General features: G+C 34.2%; 1 protein-coding gene across 1 annotated transcript; it reads right to left on the reverse strand.

Moving 5' to 3' along the window:
• Window positions 1-229: 229 nt before the first annotated feature.
• Window positions 230-6,751, reverse strand: LOC136231956 (ABC transporter A family member 2). Its single transcript, XM_066020996.1, has 16 exons — window positions 6,280-6,751; window positions 5,275-5,506; window positions 4,911-5,080; window positions 4,527-4,712; window positions 4,336-4,431; window positions 3,637-3,852; window positions 3,308-3,467; window positions 3,001-3,227; window positions 2,771-2,888; window positions 2,590-2,666; window positions 2,346-2,435; window positions 2,032-2,175; window positions 1,603-1,908; window positions 1,444-1,524; window positions 925-1,101; window positions 230-602 (listed from the first exon to the last, which is right to left on the reverse strand). The coding sequence occupies exons 1-16, from the start codon at window positions 6,682-6,684 to the stop codon at window positions 345-347; spliced, it is 2,943 nt and encodes a 980-aa protein (XP_065877068.1). The 5' UTR covers window positions 6,685-6,751; the 3' UTR covers window positions 230-344.
• Between the last annotated feature and the right edge of the window lie 11,534 nt (window positions 6,752-18,285).

Below are 18,285 nucleotides of genomic sequence, written 5' to 3' on the forward strand. Positions count from 1 at the left end.
AATTACTTGTTTCCATGATTCCTTATTACATTATTACATGTTGAATTTCTGTGTTATACTGCTTCGTCCAGTGCTCTTCCCGACTAAGTCATTTTGACATCTCTAGTCAAAATTGTAGGTATGAGATTCTGAAAATCTTTATTGGCTTGGAGTAAAATGTACTGACCGCGAACATAAGAGTTCAAATCGTACAAATTGCATCTCAGACTGGCCATGATGTTAAAGAATACAAACAGAAAAACTATGGATGTTTATTTCATGCTGCTGGAAACCTATACAACACAGCAAAACCTGTATACTAAGAAAAGAAAAAATTGACAAGATAATGTATCATCGTAACTAATTTAGTCATTAATCTGATTGGGATCTATCACTGTTCCATAAACTGCTGCTCTATTCCTACTTAGTAAGTTTCTGCTGGTTGTTGGTGCTGCAGAACTCAAAGGTCCAACATTAGGAGGCAGAGGCATTTCAGCAGAATGTCCAGAAATACAAAGAGCACCAGAATCGTCTTGCAGCCAGTATACTTCAACCATAATACCTCTAGGATTTTCTTCAGATTGTGTTCCTGGAATCCCAACAAATCTGGCTCCCACAGGAATCTACATTTTGTATGTAAATAAAGATAAGTAGAGTTGAATTTATGATGCATTTAAATTTTCCTACTCCATTCTTCTTTATATGCCGTTTTAACATCATTAATTTGTTCGTTTTTACATGCCATTTTATATTATCTACACACTTTTGACTTTTTTCTTTCTTTCTCAATCTTGTAACTAAACCATAATAATTAAGAGAGGTTCAACCATTTTAATAGCCTAATTAATACTTAATTGGTATTGGTGAATAACCTTAAAAGACAAAAAAAAAAAACCATGACTATCATATAATCTGATCTACAAATAACTAAGCTAGGTATAATACCTGAACAGCAATTCCAGAAGTTAGGGTCAAAGTCACCATCTTTCCTTCGGCGGCAGCATTCTCTAGCTCAGCCTGCCTAGCAATATTCAAGAAAACTTCCTCAAGTGTTGCAAGACCAATTTGGATATCTGCTATACCAAATTCTCTTTCTTGATCTTGGAGCTCAGCAAAAAAATTCTGTATAAAAAAAATAAAGTTATAAAGGTGTTATAGATAAAAAGAGGCAGAACATGCTTGTGTGACCAAACGTTTATCATCTATCAAAAATGAATTTAAGGTACTACATATATATTATAACTATCTTAAGCTATATTTGAGTGCTGTAATGCCATTCATAGTAAAGCCAAAACGTGTAATTTGAACAAATATGCATGCAGGTGACATCTACCTCTATAGTTTCATAGAACATATATTGTATTCAATTGATTGAGCAATGTATCCAACCCAACAACATGTGCAAACCATCGAGGCAACAGTTAAAATAAAATGAAAAAAAAAGCACGCATTAAAAAAATTTACCATTAAAAGCTTCTCTCTATCACGAGGTATGACGAAAGTCAGGAAAGATTTATTCTCCTCTGCTGGCACTACATCCAAATGCTGTTGACAGATTTCCCCAAATCAGAAATGAGCAGTAATGATAATAAATTACTGAATTATGTCACTCGATCAACTTACATATTTGAAAAACTGCTTTACATCCTCACGATTCTTTGCAGGCTCCACATTGCCGCTTGAAGTAGACTGTCCTACAGTGCTTTCTGTAAAACTAACATTTGTAACAAAACCAGTCCCAAACCTTGATTTCAACCTTATTGAAGTTCCAATGCATCGCAGTATACCCTTGGCCATAATTCCAATACGATCACTGAGAATGTCAGCTTCTTCCATGGAATGTGTAGTTAGAACAATGGAACGGCCTACTTTCGCATTCTGTATGATATCCCAAACAAGCCTCCTCGATATTGGATCCATACCAGTAGTCTGGCATATTAACAGTTATGAGAAAGTAGTTTGCATAATAAATAGATCAAAAGCTCATGCAGCATTGCAACATAACACATTGAGAAAATGAATTCATTTCATATTGAATCCCATGCTTCATACCGGTTCGTCCAGAATGACCAACTTTGGGTTCCCAATAAGAGCTATTGCAACACTGAGCCGGCGTCTCATTCCTCCACTATAACTCCTCGTTCTCACTTTAGCTGATCCAGTAAGTCTCACTTTTTCTAATGACTCTTGAGCAACCTTCAGTGACAACAAAGAACTCCAAATTGTCATACACTTGGTTAAGTGAGATCATCAGTCAAGCATCAAATATATACACAGAAGCAGTCTTGGTTACCCACAATTAATCTTTAATTAGAGAGCATGAAAAAGAGAATCTACAAATATTCTTATTAGAAGTTAGTTGATACCGAATTGATTGAAGACGGATGTAGGCCTTTAATACTAGCAAAGAGATGGATGTGCTCTTCGCCAGACAATGCATCCCAAAGGATGTCAAACTGTGAAAAGATGAAGTAGTTAGTTCTAGTATAGATGCAAAGGCAAAATTAAAACAAAATTATACAAGATAAACAGCACAAACAAATGCAAACGTATGCATAAATATAAAATATCAAATGCTAAAATATGCACATAAACACACAGAAATTTCACCTGAGGACAAACTCCTATAAGTCTTCGAATGTTTGACATGGCAACAGAACTTCTAATGGAATTTCCATAAACCAAAGCTGTCAACAAGTTAATGCATGACATTATTATATTACTCTTGACCTCATACCTGTTTCCAATGTAGTTTTGATCAACAGAGAAAGATTTTAAATAAACATATTACCATCTCCATTAGTCACTGTTGTTATGCCAGTCAAACAATTAATTGTTGTAGTCTTTCCAGCACCATTTGGTCCAAGGAGACAGAATAACTGATCCTTTGCGAAGTTCAACCACAAGCCCTGCATGTTTATTCCTAAATAAGCACCCAAACAGTACAGAAATTCAAAAAAATTATGGGAAAAATAAGCAGCTTAATCTGTCTGATACTGGAGTTGATATACTTTTACTTACCTTAATTGCATGATAAGGTTTAGTCTTCTTGCATTTACAACAACCAAGCGTCCTAGTCCCACTATATGTCTTTACAAGCCCTCGTACCTGAACTGCAATACCATGATCAACTAAGCCTTCACTCACATCACGCTTAACAGTGTTTTCCTCTTCAAGCACATCTTCATCTTCTGGAGTAACATGTTCTTGCAGTGGGACTGAGCCCATGCAACTACAGATGCCACCCTCTATAAAAATGGGAAACACAGTCAGAATATTAGCCTATAAAAAAACATGCATAGTAAATTTCATAGTTCACTTCACATACCTTCGACCTCATTACCACCTTTCCCAGTCCAATACCCAGGGTTTAAGAAGTAAAACATAGATCTTCTCACACCGTATGCATTTGGAATTATATTATCAAAGTAGATAGCCAAAACACACCACAAAAAATACGTTGCCAGAAGCCAAATGTAAACACCATTCTGTCAACAGCACACAATAACAACCAGATTAACTTTTAATGCAAATAAGAGTATATAGAAAAATTAAGAAAGGTAAATTTAGTGGAAAATGTAAGGGGATCAACAGTCCATATATGGTTTTGAACTTAAAAGGTGTGCAGGCTGGAGTGTTATGCATAAGTTTACATACAATTGTTATCACGCAGTCTTCTACAGCAGAAAAATCATAATCTTCTGCACACCTTTTCCGTCCACTCCAGCTAATCCCAGCATCTTCAGGAGTTGCAGTTGCCTGAGCAAGCAAATTTACTGATACTGCCAGAAGATTTGGTGGGAAGAATGACCAGATAGTTCGTAGAGCTCTAGAAACATCTAGACCATATGGAAATCCAAATATCGTAACCAGCTGCAATGGAAAAAGGAAAGTTGAAATAATAAGAGCACAATGAAACAGTAATCCTGCATTTTCTAATTGGTATACATCTATTTCAAAAATCTACTTGAGATGAAAACCAAGCTATATACTGGATACAAAGATTAAATAATGAATCTTTCTCTTTTTTTGGTTTACAAGGACAAAAACTCTATTCGCTCCCATTATGCATCTGCAAAGGTCTGATAATATTTCCTCGCTTTATTTTTTTTATTTCTCTTAAATCAAGTAATATATATATATATATATATATATAGAGCGAGAGAGAGAGAGAGATAATAACACTGTTTTTAGAAAAACAGCCTAGAAGAGGTGTTTTATGTTTAAATCATATTTTATATTCCCCCTGAAAGAGGGTGATACATATCATCCAGTATAACATGCCTATCACCCTAATACAAAATGGTGAGATCCGGTTTGTCTTATATCGTTATATGATGGAGTAAATAGTCTTGCCTGAGTAAAAAAGCCAACAATAAATACAGAGAAACCAACTGTCGTCGCGGAAGATGACTTGCTAATGAAGGTTGACAACAGGAACGCAAAACCACTCTAACATCAAATGCAAGATTATAATAGAAAAGGTTAGAATGAATAGGGATGAAATAAATTAATAATATCCCAGAGAATACAGAATATTGTCTCACCATGTTAAGCAGAAAAAGATAAAACAAAAGAAAGACAACTGCAAAACTGTTTTTCTTGAAGAAGTCAAACTGAAACATCATTCCAAAGAGAACAAGCAAAACTGATGAAATTAATGCAAGTATTCCGTCCCATATGATCCATGACAACCAGTATGCAGATTCATAAAGACCTGTCATATTCAATGCCTGAGGAACCAAATAACCAAGAATCAAAAACATAATTGAGAAAATATGTAGACTTGAAGTACACAAGGGGTCAGCTTAACCATCAATTATATACGATTTTGAGTTAAAGGTTTCAGGTTGAGATCAAAGAGATGTGGGTGGGTGACCATGTCGCACAATCATTTTCATCCTACGTATCTAAAGAGTATTGAAGCACACCTGACGAAGTTTGAGCTCTTTCTCTGCAACCAAAGATCCTATTTGCAATACAAATCCAAACATGGAAAAAGCAAGAAAAAAAGCTGATCCAACTTGAAGCAAAGCAGAGACTCTCTCCTGCGCAGGATGTGGAAATTCCTTCAGCCCAACCACCCAGCTAAACTTTGGATCTGAAGAACCATGATAACAAAATTAGAAATGTATTTATTCAAACGATGGACACACTTTATGCATGTCAAGATTCAGTCTAAGAGCACCAGCAATTCTTAATTCTGAACACTTGGCTAATGTTTTGACAAATTCTTTATGCACACGTCACAATCTTGCAAGAGAAAAGAAAAAAAAGCGAACAAATGTTTCTCACCTCCAATGATGGACCGAGCAATTTCCCGTTCTGCTGCAATCTGAAGTGGAATTAGAAATTTCAATACAGGATCCTCAAATGAACCTCGATTTCTAACTGGGGTAGAATTAGTCTGCAAACCGTAGCTGATAATAGTAGAGTTTATTTCTCTGAAATGGAGAGCTCCTGGGCAATGCATAGGATTATTCAAAAGCCAATTATCTACATCAGCTGTTGTTCTGAATGACTTAACCTGCATTTTGCCAGTCAAACTTAAAGATTTTATGATGTTAGACCCTAAATACAGTAAGTATAGTCTTTCATCTACTCAATCCTTCTCTTGAACTAGTTTCTGCTCAACCAAAACCAACATATCCAATCATAAGAATTTGAATGCCGTAGATTCAGTATATGCTCTTGAAAAGTAAAGAGTGATATATGATCGCTCAAAGGTGCAATTAACCACTACCAGAGTCAGATAATAAGGAACTTCCAAAATAAAAAATAAAAAATTAGATTTAAAACGCTGTTCATTCAGAGTTAGCAATAGACATCCTTCCTAAAAATAAAAAATTCTGCTTTTTTTTCTTTCACTTCCTCAGGAAGAAGAACCTGCTGAGCAATACTTCCTTTTGAAGAGATTTTATTCTTGGTTTGTCTTTCAAATTTCATTTCTAGTTGAAATCAACAACAATTTATTTTTTTTCCATATATCCCGACAGAAATCATTTGGAAAAGATGGTAAAAATAAGAGTTTGTAAAAGAAAATCATTTGACCAGAATTGGGTACAAAAAAGTACCAAAACCAAGAGAAGAGTACATATATCATATATGTAACACTCGATCAAAATATACTCCCTTTCATCAATAATTTCTACGTGAGCGCTTCCCACTTCTCATTCAAATTTTTGCCAGTTAGGAAGTAAACATTTCCGCTAACACTTAGTGATAATAGCAAATTACTTAATAATACAGCTCTGAACGGAAAAGATACTTTCCTACTTTCCTCAGCAATGTAGATCATACCTTATTCGACGGAATCGGCCTCTCAGGATTATTGGCCAAAATGGAATTGACAATACGATTAACTCTAACGCTGTCGTTTCCACTCCATACGAAGTCAAAACATGGCCTCTTAACGTATAATTTATCCTCGCAGGGAGGAATCGGCGGTGAGACAAGAGCCTGAGGATCAAGAATGGTCTTGTACACCGTTGTATTAGAAGTGCTAGCATTGATTGCCTTGTCAATAACGAAGAGAAGGAAAATGAAGAACAAGGAAGAGAAGAGCTGGAGAAAAGTAGAGGTCTTGTTTCTCCATGAGAGCAAAAGGTTCTTCTTGAACAGAGCATTGAATTGCAGGACTAGAAGTGGAATTCCAGTAAGTAATTCCATATCCGTGAGCGTACGTGCCTTCTCTTCTTCCTTCATTCTCCTCTTTCCTTTCCTCGACTCGATGTGGATTCGGAAGATCACTTTGCTTGTGGCTTCAGCAGGTGTGAAAAAGCGCGGTTCACATATATGTTTAATGGAGGGGCAATAAGGTAATTACATTTGGTTTTCTTAATTTCCTCGAAAACAATTGATGTATGTGTTAATGGACTGGGAAGGGTAAAGTGGGAAAAAGAATTCGGGAAACTTATGGAGCTTTGTTTTTGTCGAAATTACGATATGTACCACTGGAGTGTGAAACAGTTTTTTTTTTCTTTTTTAGTTTTTTAAGATGAAAAAAAAAATGATTTGACTGGTTCGCGAATCTCCAATCTGGGCAGGGAATCCTCTGTATCAAATTTCATATTCAAATATGAAAAAGATTTCATTGACCCTTTACCCCGTGTAGTAGAAAGTTGTTTGATTAGGATATAATTATTTTTAAAGTATAAAAACAAAATTAATATTAAGTTCATATCTTACTCTGGGAAAAAAAAATCATGAAGAAACAAAAATGTAAAAGAGTTTTAAGATAATTATTTTTTCATATAGAGTCTTTGAATATTGGTTTGGTTATGGATCTAACTTTTATTTAACTTTTACGTCGAGTTTAGAGACACGCACCGCTAAAGGATTCGACCAGCTGACGTAGATATTTTCACTTCTATGTGGACAAATTAAAAAAAAAGTTTCTAGACTAGGGAAGTGAGTAAAAAGAAATTACATAAATCGATTTTAAATATGTTTTTCCAAGTTGGAAATCGATCTTGGAAGAACCTGCTTGAAATGAATTTTAATGTTAGTGGAGAAGATCAATTCGGCGATTCTGATACTGGAAATCGCGAAATGGGAGGAGGAGAAAATCGAGCTTTGAAGAACTACTGACAATTGATTTTTGTAACTTCTTTTTAGTTTTTACTCTCTATCTCTCATAGTCAAGAAACTCTTATTTTTATTTCTCAACGTCAACACGTCGAATCGCCCCAATGACATGTGTTGTCCAAACTCGACAGAAAAATTAAATAAGGGTCGGATCCATAAGGAAATCAATGATCAATGACTCAATATGGAAAAATAATTGATTAAAAGGTTGATCCTTAAAACACGTAAAGTTCAGAGGAATTATGCCTTTTGCCTTTTTAAATAAACAAATGTTAAGTTTAATTTGGCACTACTGGAAACAGACTTGAAACTTATTAATACTCTTAATATGTTGGTTAACAGATTGTTCAAAACTGAATAGTATGCTTGTGGTTCTTTCATTTCCTCTAAATTGGGTAATAACCCCAGTTTTGTTTGGAGGAACATATGAAATTCGATTAAAGTATCCAAAAGCGTATTAGCTGGAGGATTGGGAAAGGAGATTTGATTTCAGTATGGCATGGTCTGTGGCTAATAAATGATGGAGGCTGCCAAATTACTTCTGTTTGCACTAATGAAAATAAAGATGTGACGATAGTAGATCTGTTTATACCATGAACTTACATTTGGAATCATAGTAGATTGGTTGAATCAAGAAGTCGACATTATTTCTAACATGGTGATGTGAAAGAAAATATGTTGTTCCCATTTCAGTGTCCCCTTCCATACCCCTCTCATAAAAAGTGGTCACTGTTTAATTAAAATAATATATTTTGTGAGCTAAGAGGATCCACACAATAAAAAAGGACCACTTTTTGTGAGAGGGACATGAAAGGGGACACTGAAATGAGGACATCAGATTTTCTTCCGGTGATGTCTGCGGCAATTCGAGATGATAAGCTCATATGGCCTTTCTCTAGAGATGGGTTGTACTCATAAAAATCAGGATATCGTTTTCTTAAAAGTACACGCACGGGGAATCTGACTAGTGCATGATGGAGTCGATTATGGAGTCTTCATATTCCGGCTAAAAATCACATTGTTTTTATGGAAATTATGTGCTAAACTATTGCCTCTTAGACCGAGACAAATACAATGACAAGTTCCTATTTTAAGCAATTGCTTATTATGCTTATCATATATTGAAGTTGGTTGGCATTTATATCTCGGGATATGACTATACAAAGGCATGTTGTTTGGCCGGTGGTTTGCAAGCTCCTGGATGAGACTAGGTTCTATATATGATGTCGACAGTGGGGAGTGAGGAGGCGAGTCGGCCTAGTGTCATTTTGTGGATAATTTGGCAGCAACATAATGATAAGATGTGGATGGGGAAACGTCGGTCTCCCATGACTGTTGTTATGAGTGTAGGGTGGTTTATTTCGGAATGGAAAGAGGCGCGGAATGAGGGTTCTGGTCAAGCTCAAGAGGTAAGGCGGGAGGTCAGTCGGTGGTTCATTAGCAGAAGCCGACTGCTGGCTATGAAAAATGTAACCTCGATGCGGCCATATTCCAATTAGAGAACACTTTTGGTATGAGAGCAGTCTTCAAGGATGCATCATTAATTTTATTACGTGTTGCAGCTCCTTTGCGACAGACATATTCAAACCTCGGTGGCTGAAGCATTGACTCTATGTGACGTGAGACTCTGGGTATTCTCAATCGAATTTCAGAATGTTCAATTCGAGACTGATGCCAAAGGAGTGGTGGATCGTATTTCAACAAAGGTTTTTGATATAACTGAGTTCAGGGTTGTTATCGAAGAAATTCATGATATATTACTTATCCATTCAAATCGTTATGTGGCATTTGTCTCTAAATTAGCGAATAAAATGACACACTTAATAACTCGTAATTCCCGTTCTAATTTTAACATCTTTAATAATTTTATTGCTTCTATTTATTTAGATAATGCATTGGCAGTTGATTGATAAAGTTGACTTTTTATATAAAATTTTCTTTTACTAATAATGTGTTCCTTTAATTTGGCCAAAAAAAGTTACTATTTGGTCTTCTAACTTTTTTTTTTATCAGATCTCTAACTTTTGAAAACCATATATTATTAATATCATATGTGAAATAAAATTTAGAGTTTAGTTCTTAGCGAATCGCATTAATGATTAGTTTATTTATATTACATTTTTGTTTAACATATTTGACTACTTGTTTGTATAAACATGTTAATACCCGCTGATCTACAAACATGATGATCAGGCTGAACTGGAGTCATCTGAATAAACTGAACAAACTTTCAAAGAGAGCCGGGCATCCCTTCTCCGTTGCTTAGTTAGTATGTTACTAATTAGAGTAAATAGACTTGAAAGCAGATTTTAGATGAATGTGATTGCGTACCTTATGTTTTTTTTTCCCGGAATGACTATTTATAGATAACTGAAATGTATCTACCATTGAGTAGTTTTCCACGTGTTGACGGTTGATTGGCTTTCATTTCGTGTCCCTTTTCCTTTACTGTAAATCATGGTGTGACATAGGAATTAAGAGCGTATTTCTAGAATTTGGCCTTGTGATTGGCCTACGCCTAAAGCTCTTTATTGGTCCACGTGTACAGGCTTTAATTTCATATGATATCACCTGTTTAATGAAACTTAGTTATTTGCTAATAGTTATTTGAATAAAATGATAAATAAGGATATTAATCTTTTATAGATATTATTATCTTCTTTAATAATTCATATATAAATGATGAGAGATTTATAAATTAGTAGTTTGGGGACAATCCATTTTCTCAAACTCTTTTTCATCAAACAATATTATTAGAGATTTTAACTAGTCAACCTTTTAAAATAATAAAAATAAAAACCTTTCATTTTATTCAAAACTTTTATTTACCAAATAAGGCCTTAGTATAAATCGCCCTTTTAAATTTCACTAGATGACCTCAATCACCGTAAAATGAGTATTATAAAGTGGATTACAGACATGTATACATAAATGCCTAAAGTTTGTGACTTAACACATTAAAAATTTATATTTGCTGGGCTTAATTGTTAGGTTGGCCCCAAAAGTTTTATCCTTCTCGTGGGAGTTTTTAGATCTTCTCCTTTTTGTGGGAGTTTTTCGGGTTTTCTTTTTCGATTGATCGTGAACTCTGTCCTCGTGTTACTGACATGTTTTTGAATTTCACGTCTGGTCGTTGTGGCGTTGTCGTTTACTGGATTGAGTTTTGGTTCGTAGTTACTTGGTGCCTTGGTACCGTGGATATTACGTTTTTTGATATCCCTATTTCTGAGCGTCCGTTTCCTGTCTTTTAGTGTATGTTATGAAGCAGTCCTTCATTGATATGTCCTTAGCTGATGGGAGTGTTAATACCACGGGTAGTTTGGCATTGGTTAGCAAGTTCCTCTCCGAAAGGTCGATTAATTTTGCCACCATGAAATCTCGTTTGGCCGATATTTGGATGCCAAAGAAATGAGTCTGGATAACTGCAGTTGATTCTAATTTATTTTTGCTTTGAATTTTTCCACAAAATTGATAGGGATATTGTTCTGGACGGTGACCCTTGGTCTTTTGATAATAAGATGTTGATTCTGGGGGAGTGTAAAGCGGTTCAGGCTCCGGAGCAAGTTGAACTTGTGATGTTGAGTATTTGGGTTCAGGTGTATGGAATGCCTATTGGGTTTTGCTCTGAAGTTGTGGGAAAATAGATTGGAGACTTTATTGGAAGCCTCCTTAAGTACGATACCACTAATGATTCGGTGGCTCGTAAACTAGACTTTATGCGGATCAGGGCAACCTTGGATGTATGTAAACCACTCAAGCGTTGTAAACTCATTAAGCATTCAGAATCAGAATCCTCATTTCTTCATTTTAAATATGAGAGATTGTGTAACTTCTACTTTCTTTGTGGTATTGTGGGTCATATACGCTATTATGATAGACTTTTCCACACAGACACTCGAACTATAAAGAGAGAATGAGGAATCTAGTTTGTTTCCCAGGCTCTGAAGGAAAATAGACAAGCATAGGTACAACAGAATTATAATTTTTTATCTATTTCCCTTTTCTCAAGATCCATTAATTGTTATTTAATATAAAGAGGAAATAAACAAGTGTACCTTTATTGATGATCTATCTACTGTTACAAACGAAGTACCCACTAACTTCTCAATCGTGTTTCACGAACAATGAAAACAATAGAATAGAAAACGGTTGGTAATCAATCAATGAATAACAATCTAAATTGATTGCCTCTAAAGGAATCGATACGAGATCAAAGAGAGAGTAAATGAAAGGAGTAATTAGACGAGTGGAGGTCGGAAGAATTTATTCTCTTCTCTTTTTATGTTGGCCGAATTCCATATGTCATGGGGTCTATTTATAGCCTCTAAAATATTAACCCTAATCGTATTAGGTTAAAACTCTTAATTGGATTCATATTCCAAATAGATTTATTATTAGATAAATAAATACAATTTATCTTTATCTATATCTTAATATATATAGATAATAATCTTAATCATAATTAGATATTTATTTATGTTAGAGATTTAATTAATTAGAGATATAATAACATTAAACCTTGTAATTAATATTATCACATACTTATTTAATTTAACTATAACTATAATCTAATTATAATTATTAATTAAATTATATTATCCCTAATATATAAATTCTGGCCTCCATTAATCTCCACCATCTCAACTACTATTTCGTCCTTCGATTCCAAATCCCATGTGCAACCCAATAGGTTCTTACCGCCACTAGCCATATATATTTATTGGAATTAATTCAACCTGATTAATTTCAACTAAATATATAACGGAATAAGTTCAAAGACTGTTACTAGCAGAACCGTAAAGATCCTCCAGATTGATAAGAAAACAGGTTGATACTAGCGTTTACCTTTCCATATTAGGTCCAGTATAATTCAATATTTTATCAACTATATCCTTATACAAATCTGTAGCTATGGAATATGTCAAGTTACATATAATGAGATGTCTGTTTTACTTGTCCAGGTAGAATAAACTCTGATTAGATAGGTTAAGTGAAATCTTCATTTATACTCTTAATTCTATCACCTTGCACGGATTTCCAGTTAATTCTCCACAAGAGGCCATGTATACATCTCCTATCTATCAGGAGTGACGAATGATCAATCTAATGTTAACTGCCCTATAATTACTTTATATGATACCCAACGCCTGCTCGCACACACCCCAGAGTTATCCTTATTATGGACCATGTTTAAACAAAGTCAAAATACCAAACTCCATAATCCAGAATCACTAATTAATGTTTGTTTGAGTATGAAGATTACTTATACCTGCTAATACTATTTGAGATGAACCAGATGACATTTAGATAAATCCATCCATCATGTTATCTTAAGTCGGGTCCCTAATCCTAATGAACTCCTTCACCGTATCCATGTAATTGCCTAGATATTTTCAGATCTAAAGCGTGTGGGATCAACTCTCTGTTAATTACACCAGAAGACACTATTACATACAAGTCTCAACAACACTATGTTAATCCTATGAACATATTACTTGACTTGAGGTTGTTTTAAGTTTATTAACTTATTATAAAGTATAGTCTCACTTCATGCTTGTATGAACACTTTATGATTGCTTAAATAAACATGTGGTTTCTTTTATTTAACTTAATTAGTTCTGATAAAAGATTAATGCCTTTATATAGTTAAACATACTATATTTTATAAAACAAATGATAACGAACGATTCATTTACAAATAGTTTATATCCTACAACAATTGTCTATGGCCATGTTTGGGAATTAGCTGTTAGCTGATTACATTAGCTGTTAGCTGTTAGCTGATTTGACTAGCTGTTTGTGTAGATCTGTTTGGTAAAAATTAGCTGATTGATAATAGCGGTTTGTGCAAAAAGACGAATAAGGGTATTAATTTTGGCGCAGAAGAAGAGGGAGTCTATCTATTAGGGTTAAAGAAGTCCATTAATTTTAATATTCCAAAACGCTAATTGAAAAAGCTCCTTTTAAGAGCTTTTTCTAAATTAGCGTTTTCATCCCAAAACTCTCTCCCAAACCTCTCTCCACCAAACACTCCAATCAGCGGTTTCAGTGGTCAAACATCTAAAATTGGTCAAAACTTCTCTTTTTATCCCAAAACGCTCTTTACCAAACAGGGCCTATAGGACACTAAACCCCAACATCTCCCACTTGGACTAAAGCTAATTGTTTCTAAAAACATTCCCATAAGCGTTCGTATGACAATTATGAACCTTTTGGGGTAAGGCATTCTTTAAATGGATCTATAAAATTGTCCTTGATGGGCACTCTTTTAATTCTCACATCTACTCTAGTTGTTATCTCTTGGAAGAGATAATAACGACCGAGGTAGTGTTTGGACGTATTATGAGACTGTGGGTCCTTAGCTTGTGCAATAACTCTATTATTAATACCATTAACAATGTTAGGCACCATGCCTAGTTTATTAATGAACTTCCATTCTAAACTTCCTTTTAAGCTGCTATATACTCTAATTTGATACTGACTCGCTTACAGTTTCCTACTTAGAACTATTATAGCTAATCGTACCTCTTATAGAATAAACTTGTATTCTATGAAATCATCTTTATCTATTTGATGACTTGAATCAGAAAGTCTCCAACTTTCAAATTATCATCTCCATATAATCGGAACATACCTTTAGTCATTTTAAGTACTTAAGAATGTTCTTGACAACAATCTCACGACCATCACTCGGATTGACCTGTAATCGACTTTGTCATGCTTAAAGCAAAAGTGATGTCAGGTCTAGTACAAAACGCGTTTAGCACTTTGCCAATATATGTAGACTGGGAGGGGTCAAGCAATATTCTCAATCTATCTCCATAGATCTTAATCCTTAAGATATAAGCTACTTCTCCCAAGTCCATTATGGAGAAATTTATACGATAACCAAAATTTTCATCGATTGTAGTATGGCTACGTTGTTCCTGTTAGTAAAATATCAACGACATATAATACTAAGTAAGCGATTGAGCTCCCATTGGTTTACATGTAAAGGCTTACACAAGCTCCCACTAGCTTATATGTACATGCTTACAAAAGCCTCATCATAAGTCGTTGGTTCATTGTCTAACACGAGAACCTCTTCACCGTCTCCCACTAAAATCCAGATATTTCTAGGATTTGATGAATTCAACTAGACTTACGAGGTAGTAGTATCATATGTGTCTCATCTTATGAGACAAATTTGGGTTCCACCATCTCCCACTAGAAATTCAAATCTCTTTCAGATTTGATGAACTCGAACAACCCTACAAGGCAGTAGTGTCACCAACGTCTCATCCTATGAGACAGATTCGGGTTCCACCATTGATTCCACAATTTCAGTTGATCCCTCTTCTTGAACTTTGTCAAGTTCAATCATGCTTCCGACTTGTGTTTCTAGCAGAAACTCTTTCTCTAGAAATATAGCGTGTTTCTAGCATAATTTTATCAAGTATCCATGTAATCGACACCCTCAACTTGAGTGTATCCATTGACTGCCAAACAAGCTTTGTACCTTTCAAGGGTACCATCACTCTTCAATTTAACTTTAACCACTTATCTATATTTAATAGGGACTTTGCCTTGGGGCAACTCATTCAAAGACCAAGTCTTAGTAAGATGTATTGCCTTTAATTCCTTATTCAAAGCTTCTTGCTAACAATTCCTTATACGACTTAGGTTTTGGAATAACAGACAAATTCAAGACATAATTCTTAAAGGAATAAGAAATCTTTTCATAACTCAAAACCCGCGAGAGTGAATATCGAGCATTTTGTATAGGACAAACACATTACCAAGTTGATTACAATGATAATCATTAAGGTGATAAGAAACATCCCTATTTCGAATAGACCTCCTAAGTATAACTTCCTCAACATAATTTTGTATTTAATTATCATAATAGGAATTATCAGGCAAACTACTAACAAGATCATGATCATCAATATTTACAATAACATATTGAGAAAGCAAAGGACTAGGTAAGGAAGATGAAGGCATACCTGAAGCATTAAGTTCTATATTAGTTAGATGAGTATGAGAGACTTGACTATCATGCCCTTATGTAGATGCAATGTCTGGATCAGACTAAACAATCACTTGTTCCAAAACCAAATTATCTAAGAACTCATCACTCAAAAACTGGTTAATCTTATGCAGTTCTGCTGTGCAAATGCAGCACAAATTATTATATTTTGATCTTGCATCAAGTATTTGGGCACTTTCTCTAATATTTTCCATCATGCCTTTAAAATTTCACATGCGCTTTCAATATAACTCCTTAAGGAAGAATAGTTTTTTGGGACCTTTTTGGATTTGCACCATGAAATTCCGATTGATGATACATTATCTTGTGGTAGGGCATCAAATATCATTCCCTTTTAGAATACCATTTATCTATCAAGTAATATTTATCTAGACATGTAAATATAATTATTAAAGTAAAATGAATAAACTTAATGAATAATGCTAATTATCAAAAGGAGGTTTTGAAAAATTTAAAATTGGATTGCTAATAGTATCTTAAATATTACATAATATATATTTTATATATACCAATTCATTTATAATTTAACATTTCTCAAAACAAAAACCTAATATTTTTATATTCTTCAAAAAGTTTCTAATAATTTCATTAGTTTAATTGTTAATTTTAATCCATATATTCTAATAATTTCATTAGTTTAATTGTTAATTTTAATCCATATAAGCTTGAATAGAAATATGATTTTCAAAAACATATTAGTAAATTTAGATTTATTAGTTTACATTTACCATTAAAATGTAGCTAGATGAACATGTTATCATGTTATTAGTTACTTTTAGTAAAAGAACAAAACAACGTTTATTTGGATAAAGAATAGTATTACAAATAAAAAAGTTCTTAAATGTTGAATTGAGAAAACTCATAAAACTAACATTTTTAAAATTAGAGGTTTGAATCCAATAAGTATTTTTAAACATCTTTCACCAAACACTACTATTAGAGCTTGAAGTGGTCTAAATTTCTAATTTTACCTCAAACATCTCTTGTTAGAAATGTGCCTTAGTTAATTTATTAGCAGATAATGTTTTATTTAATTATTTGAATTTAGGAGAAGTTATTCAGTTATTGCTTATGTTTAGGAGAAGTTATGGAAGTCAGTTGTAACTGATGTTTGTATTGCTGTATAAATTTCCTGAAGTTCAATAGAAGTTTGTGTTGGTTCCAAACTCTTAAAAGTTAATTACTACAAATTGGTATCAGAGCATTTTTTTCTTGAAGGACTTGTGAGTGAGAAGGAGAAAGATGGTAACAAATAATCCATCAAATCTTTCACCTCCAATCCTTGATGGAGAAAATTATCAAGTTTGGGAAATCAAAATGAAAACCCATTTAAAAGGTATTGGCTTATGGCAGTGGGTTGAAACTGAGAGGGAAATACAACCTCTTGGAAACAATCCGACACTTAATCAAATTCGAGCTCATGAAGACGAAGAGACGAAAGGTCTAAGAGCCTTGTCTCAAATCCATGCCGGTGTTGCTGAGTCCATTTTTCCAAGAATTATGGGCTATGAAACTGCCAAGCAAACTTGGGATACTTTGAAGGGTCTCTATCATGGCAGTGATAGAACAAGAAGAATGCAATTGTTAAATCTCAAAAGAGATTTCGAGATTTTGAGAATGGAAGAAAAGGAGACTCTACAAGAGTTTTCTGATAAACTAATGACGGTGATAAATAAAATCCGATTGATGGGAAAAGATCTACCCGATAGCCGGATCGTAGAGAAGGTGCTTGTAAGTTTGCCCGAAAGATTTGAGGCAAAAATTTCATCTCTGGAAGATTCCAGAGATATCAGTCAAATTTCCTTGTCTGAATTAATCAATGCTCTACATGCACAAGAGCAAAGAAGAAGTTTAAGAAAAGAAGGAACCCAACAAGTAGTTGAAGGTGCTTATATGGAAAATGGTTCATCTTCAAAAGGAAAAGCTCAGTCCAATATGCTATCTGTAGCAAGCCCGGTCACCATGAAGACGATTGCTGGTATAAAGGGAAGTCTCAGTGTTACAAGTGCAAAAAGTTTGGGCATATTCAAAAGAATTGTAGAACCAAGCCTAAAGAAAGTGTCAAGTTGACACATGTTGCCGAAGAAGAAGAAGAAGAAACATTGTTTTGAAATTGGTGAGATGTGCACCAATATGAAGCATTTGGAGAGAAGTGCTCCAATTCTAGAATGGTGATGGGAAGTACATCATCAAAACAAACTTTGAAACAAGTTGGGTGTTTGTAAATACTAAGGCAAGGAGGAGTTTGTTGGAAATGTGCCTTAGTTAATTTATTAGCAAATAATGTTTTATTTAATTATTTGAATTCAGGAGAAGTTATTCAGTTATTGCTTATGTTTAGGAGAAGTTATGGAAGTCAGTTGTAACTGATGTTTGTATTGCTGTATAAATTTCCTGAAGTTCAATAGAAGTTTGTGTTGGTTCCAAACTCTTAAAAGTTAATTACTACACATCTCTTTGCCAGACTAGGTCTAAATGATGGGTTTGAGTTCAATTCACTTTCTCAAACCGCTTTTCACTAAACACCACTAATATATGTTTTAACTAGTCAAACCTCTAATTTTACACAAAACATCTATCTCACAAGTAGAACCTTTGTATTTTTTAAAAAAAAAATGCCATATATCATTCCATTAGATTAAAATGTACAAATACATCACGAAAATTAGGAGGAATAAAACCTCTCACCT

This window comes from Euphorbia lathyris, chromosome 1 (assembly GCF_963576675.1).
Source record: "Euphorbia lathyris chromosome 1, ddEupLath1.1, whole genome shotgun sequence".
NCBI classification, from domain to species: Eukaryota; Viridiplantae; Streptophyta; class Magnoliopsida; order Malpighiales; family Euphorbiaceae; genus Euphorbia; species Euphorbia lathyris.

What these genes read in the sequence shown, in the direction of transcription:
- LOC136231956 (XM_066020996.1), bottom strand. Translation starts at nt 6,684, where the DNA reads ATGAAGGAAGAAGAGAAGGCACGTACGCTCACGGATATGGAATTACTT. An exon ending in AACCTTATCATGCAATTAAG is followed by an intron (nt 2,889 to 3,000) that starts GTAAGTAAAAGT and finishes ATAAACATGCAG; the next exon opens with GGCTTGTGGTTGAACTTCGC. An exon ending in TGGTCATTCTGGACGAACCG is followed by an intron (nt 1,909 to 2,031) that starts GTATGAAGCATG and finishes TTAATATGCCAG; the next exon opens with ACTACTGGTATGGATCCAAT.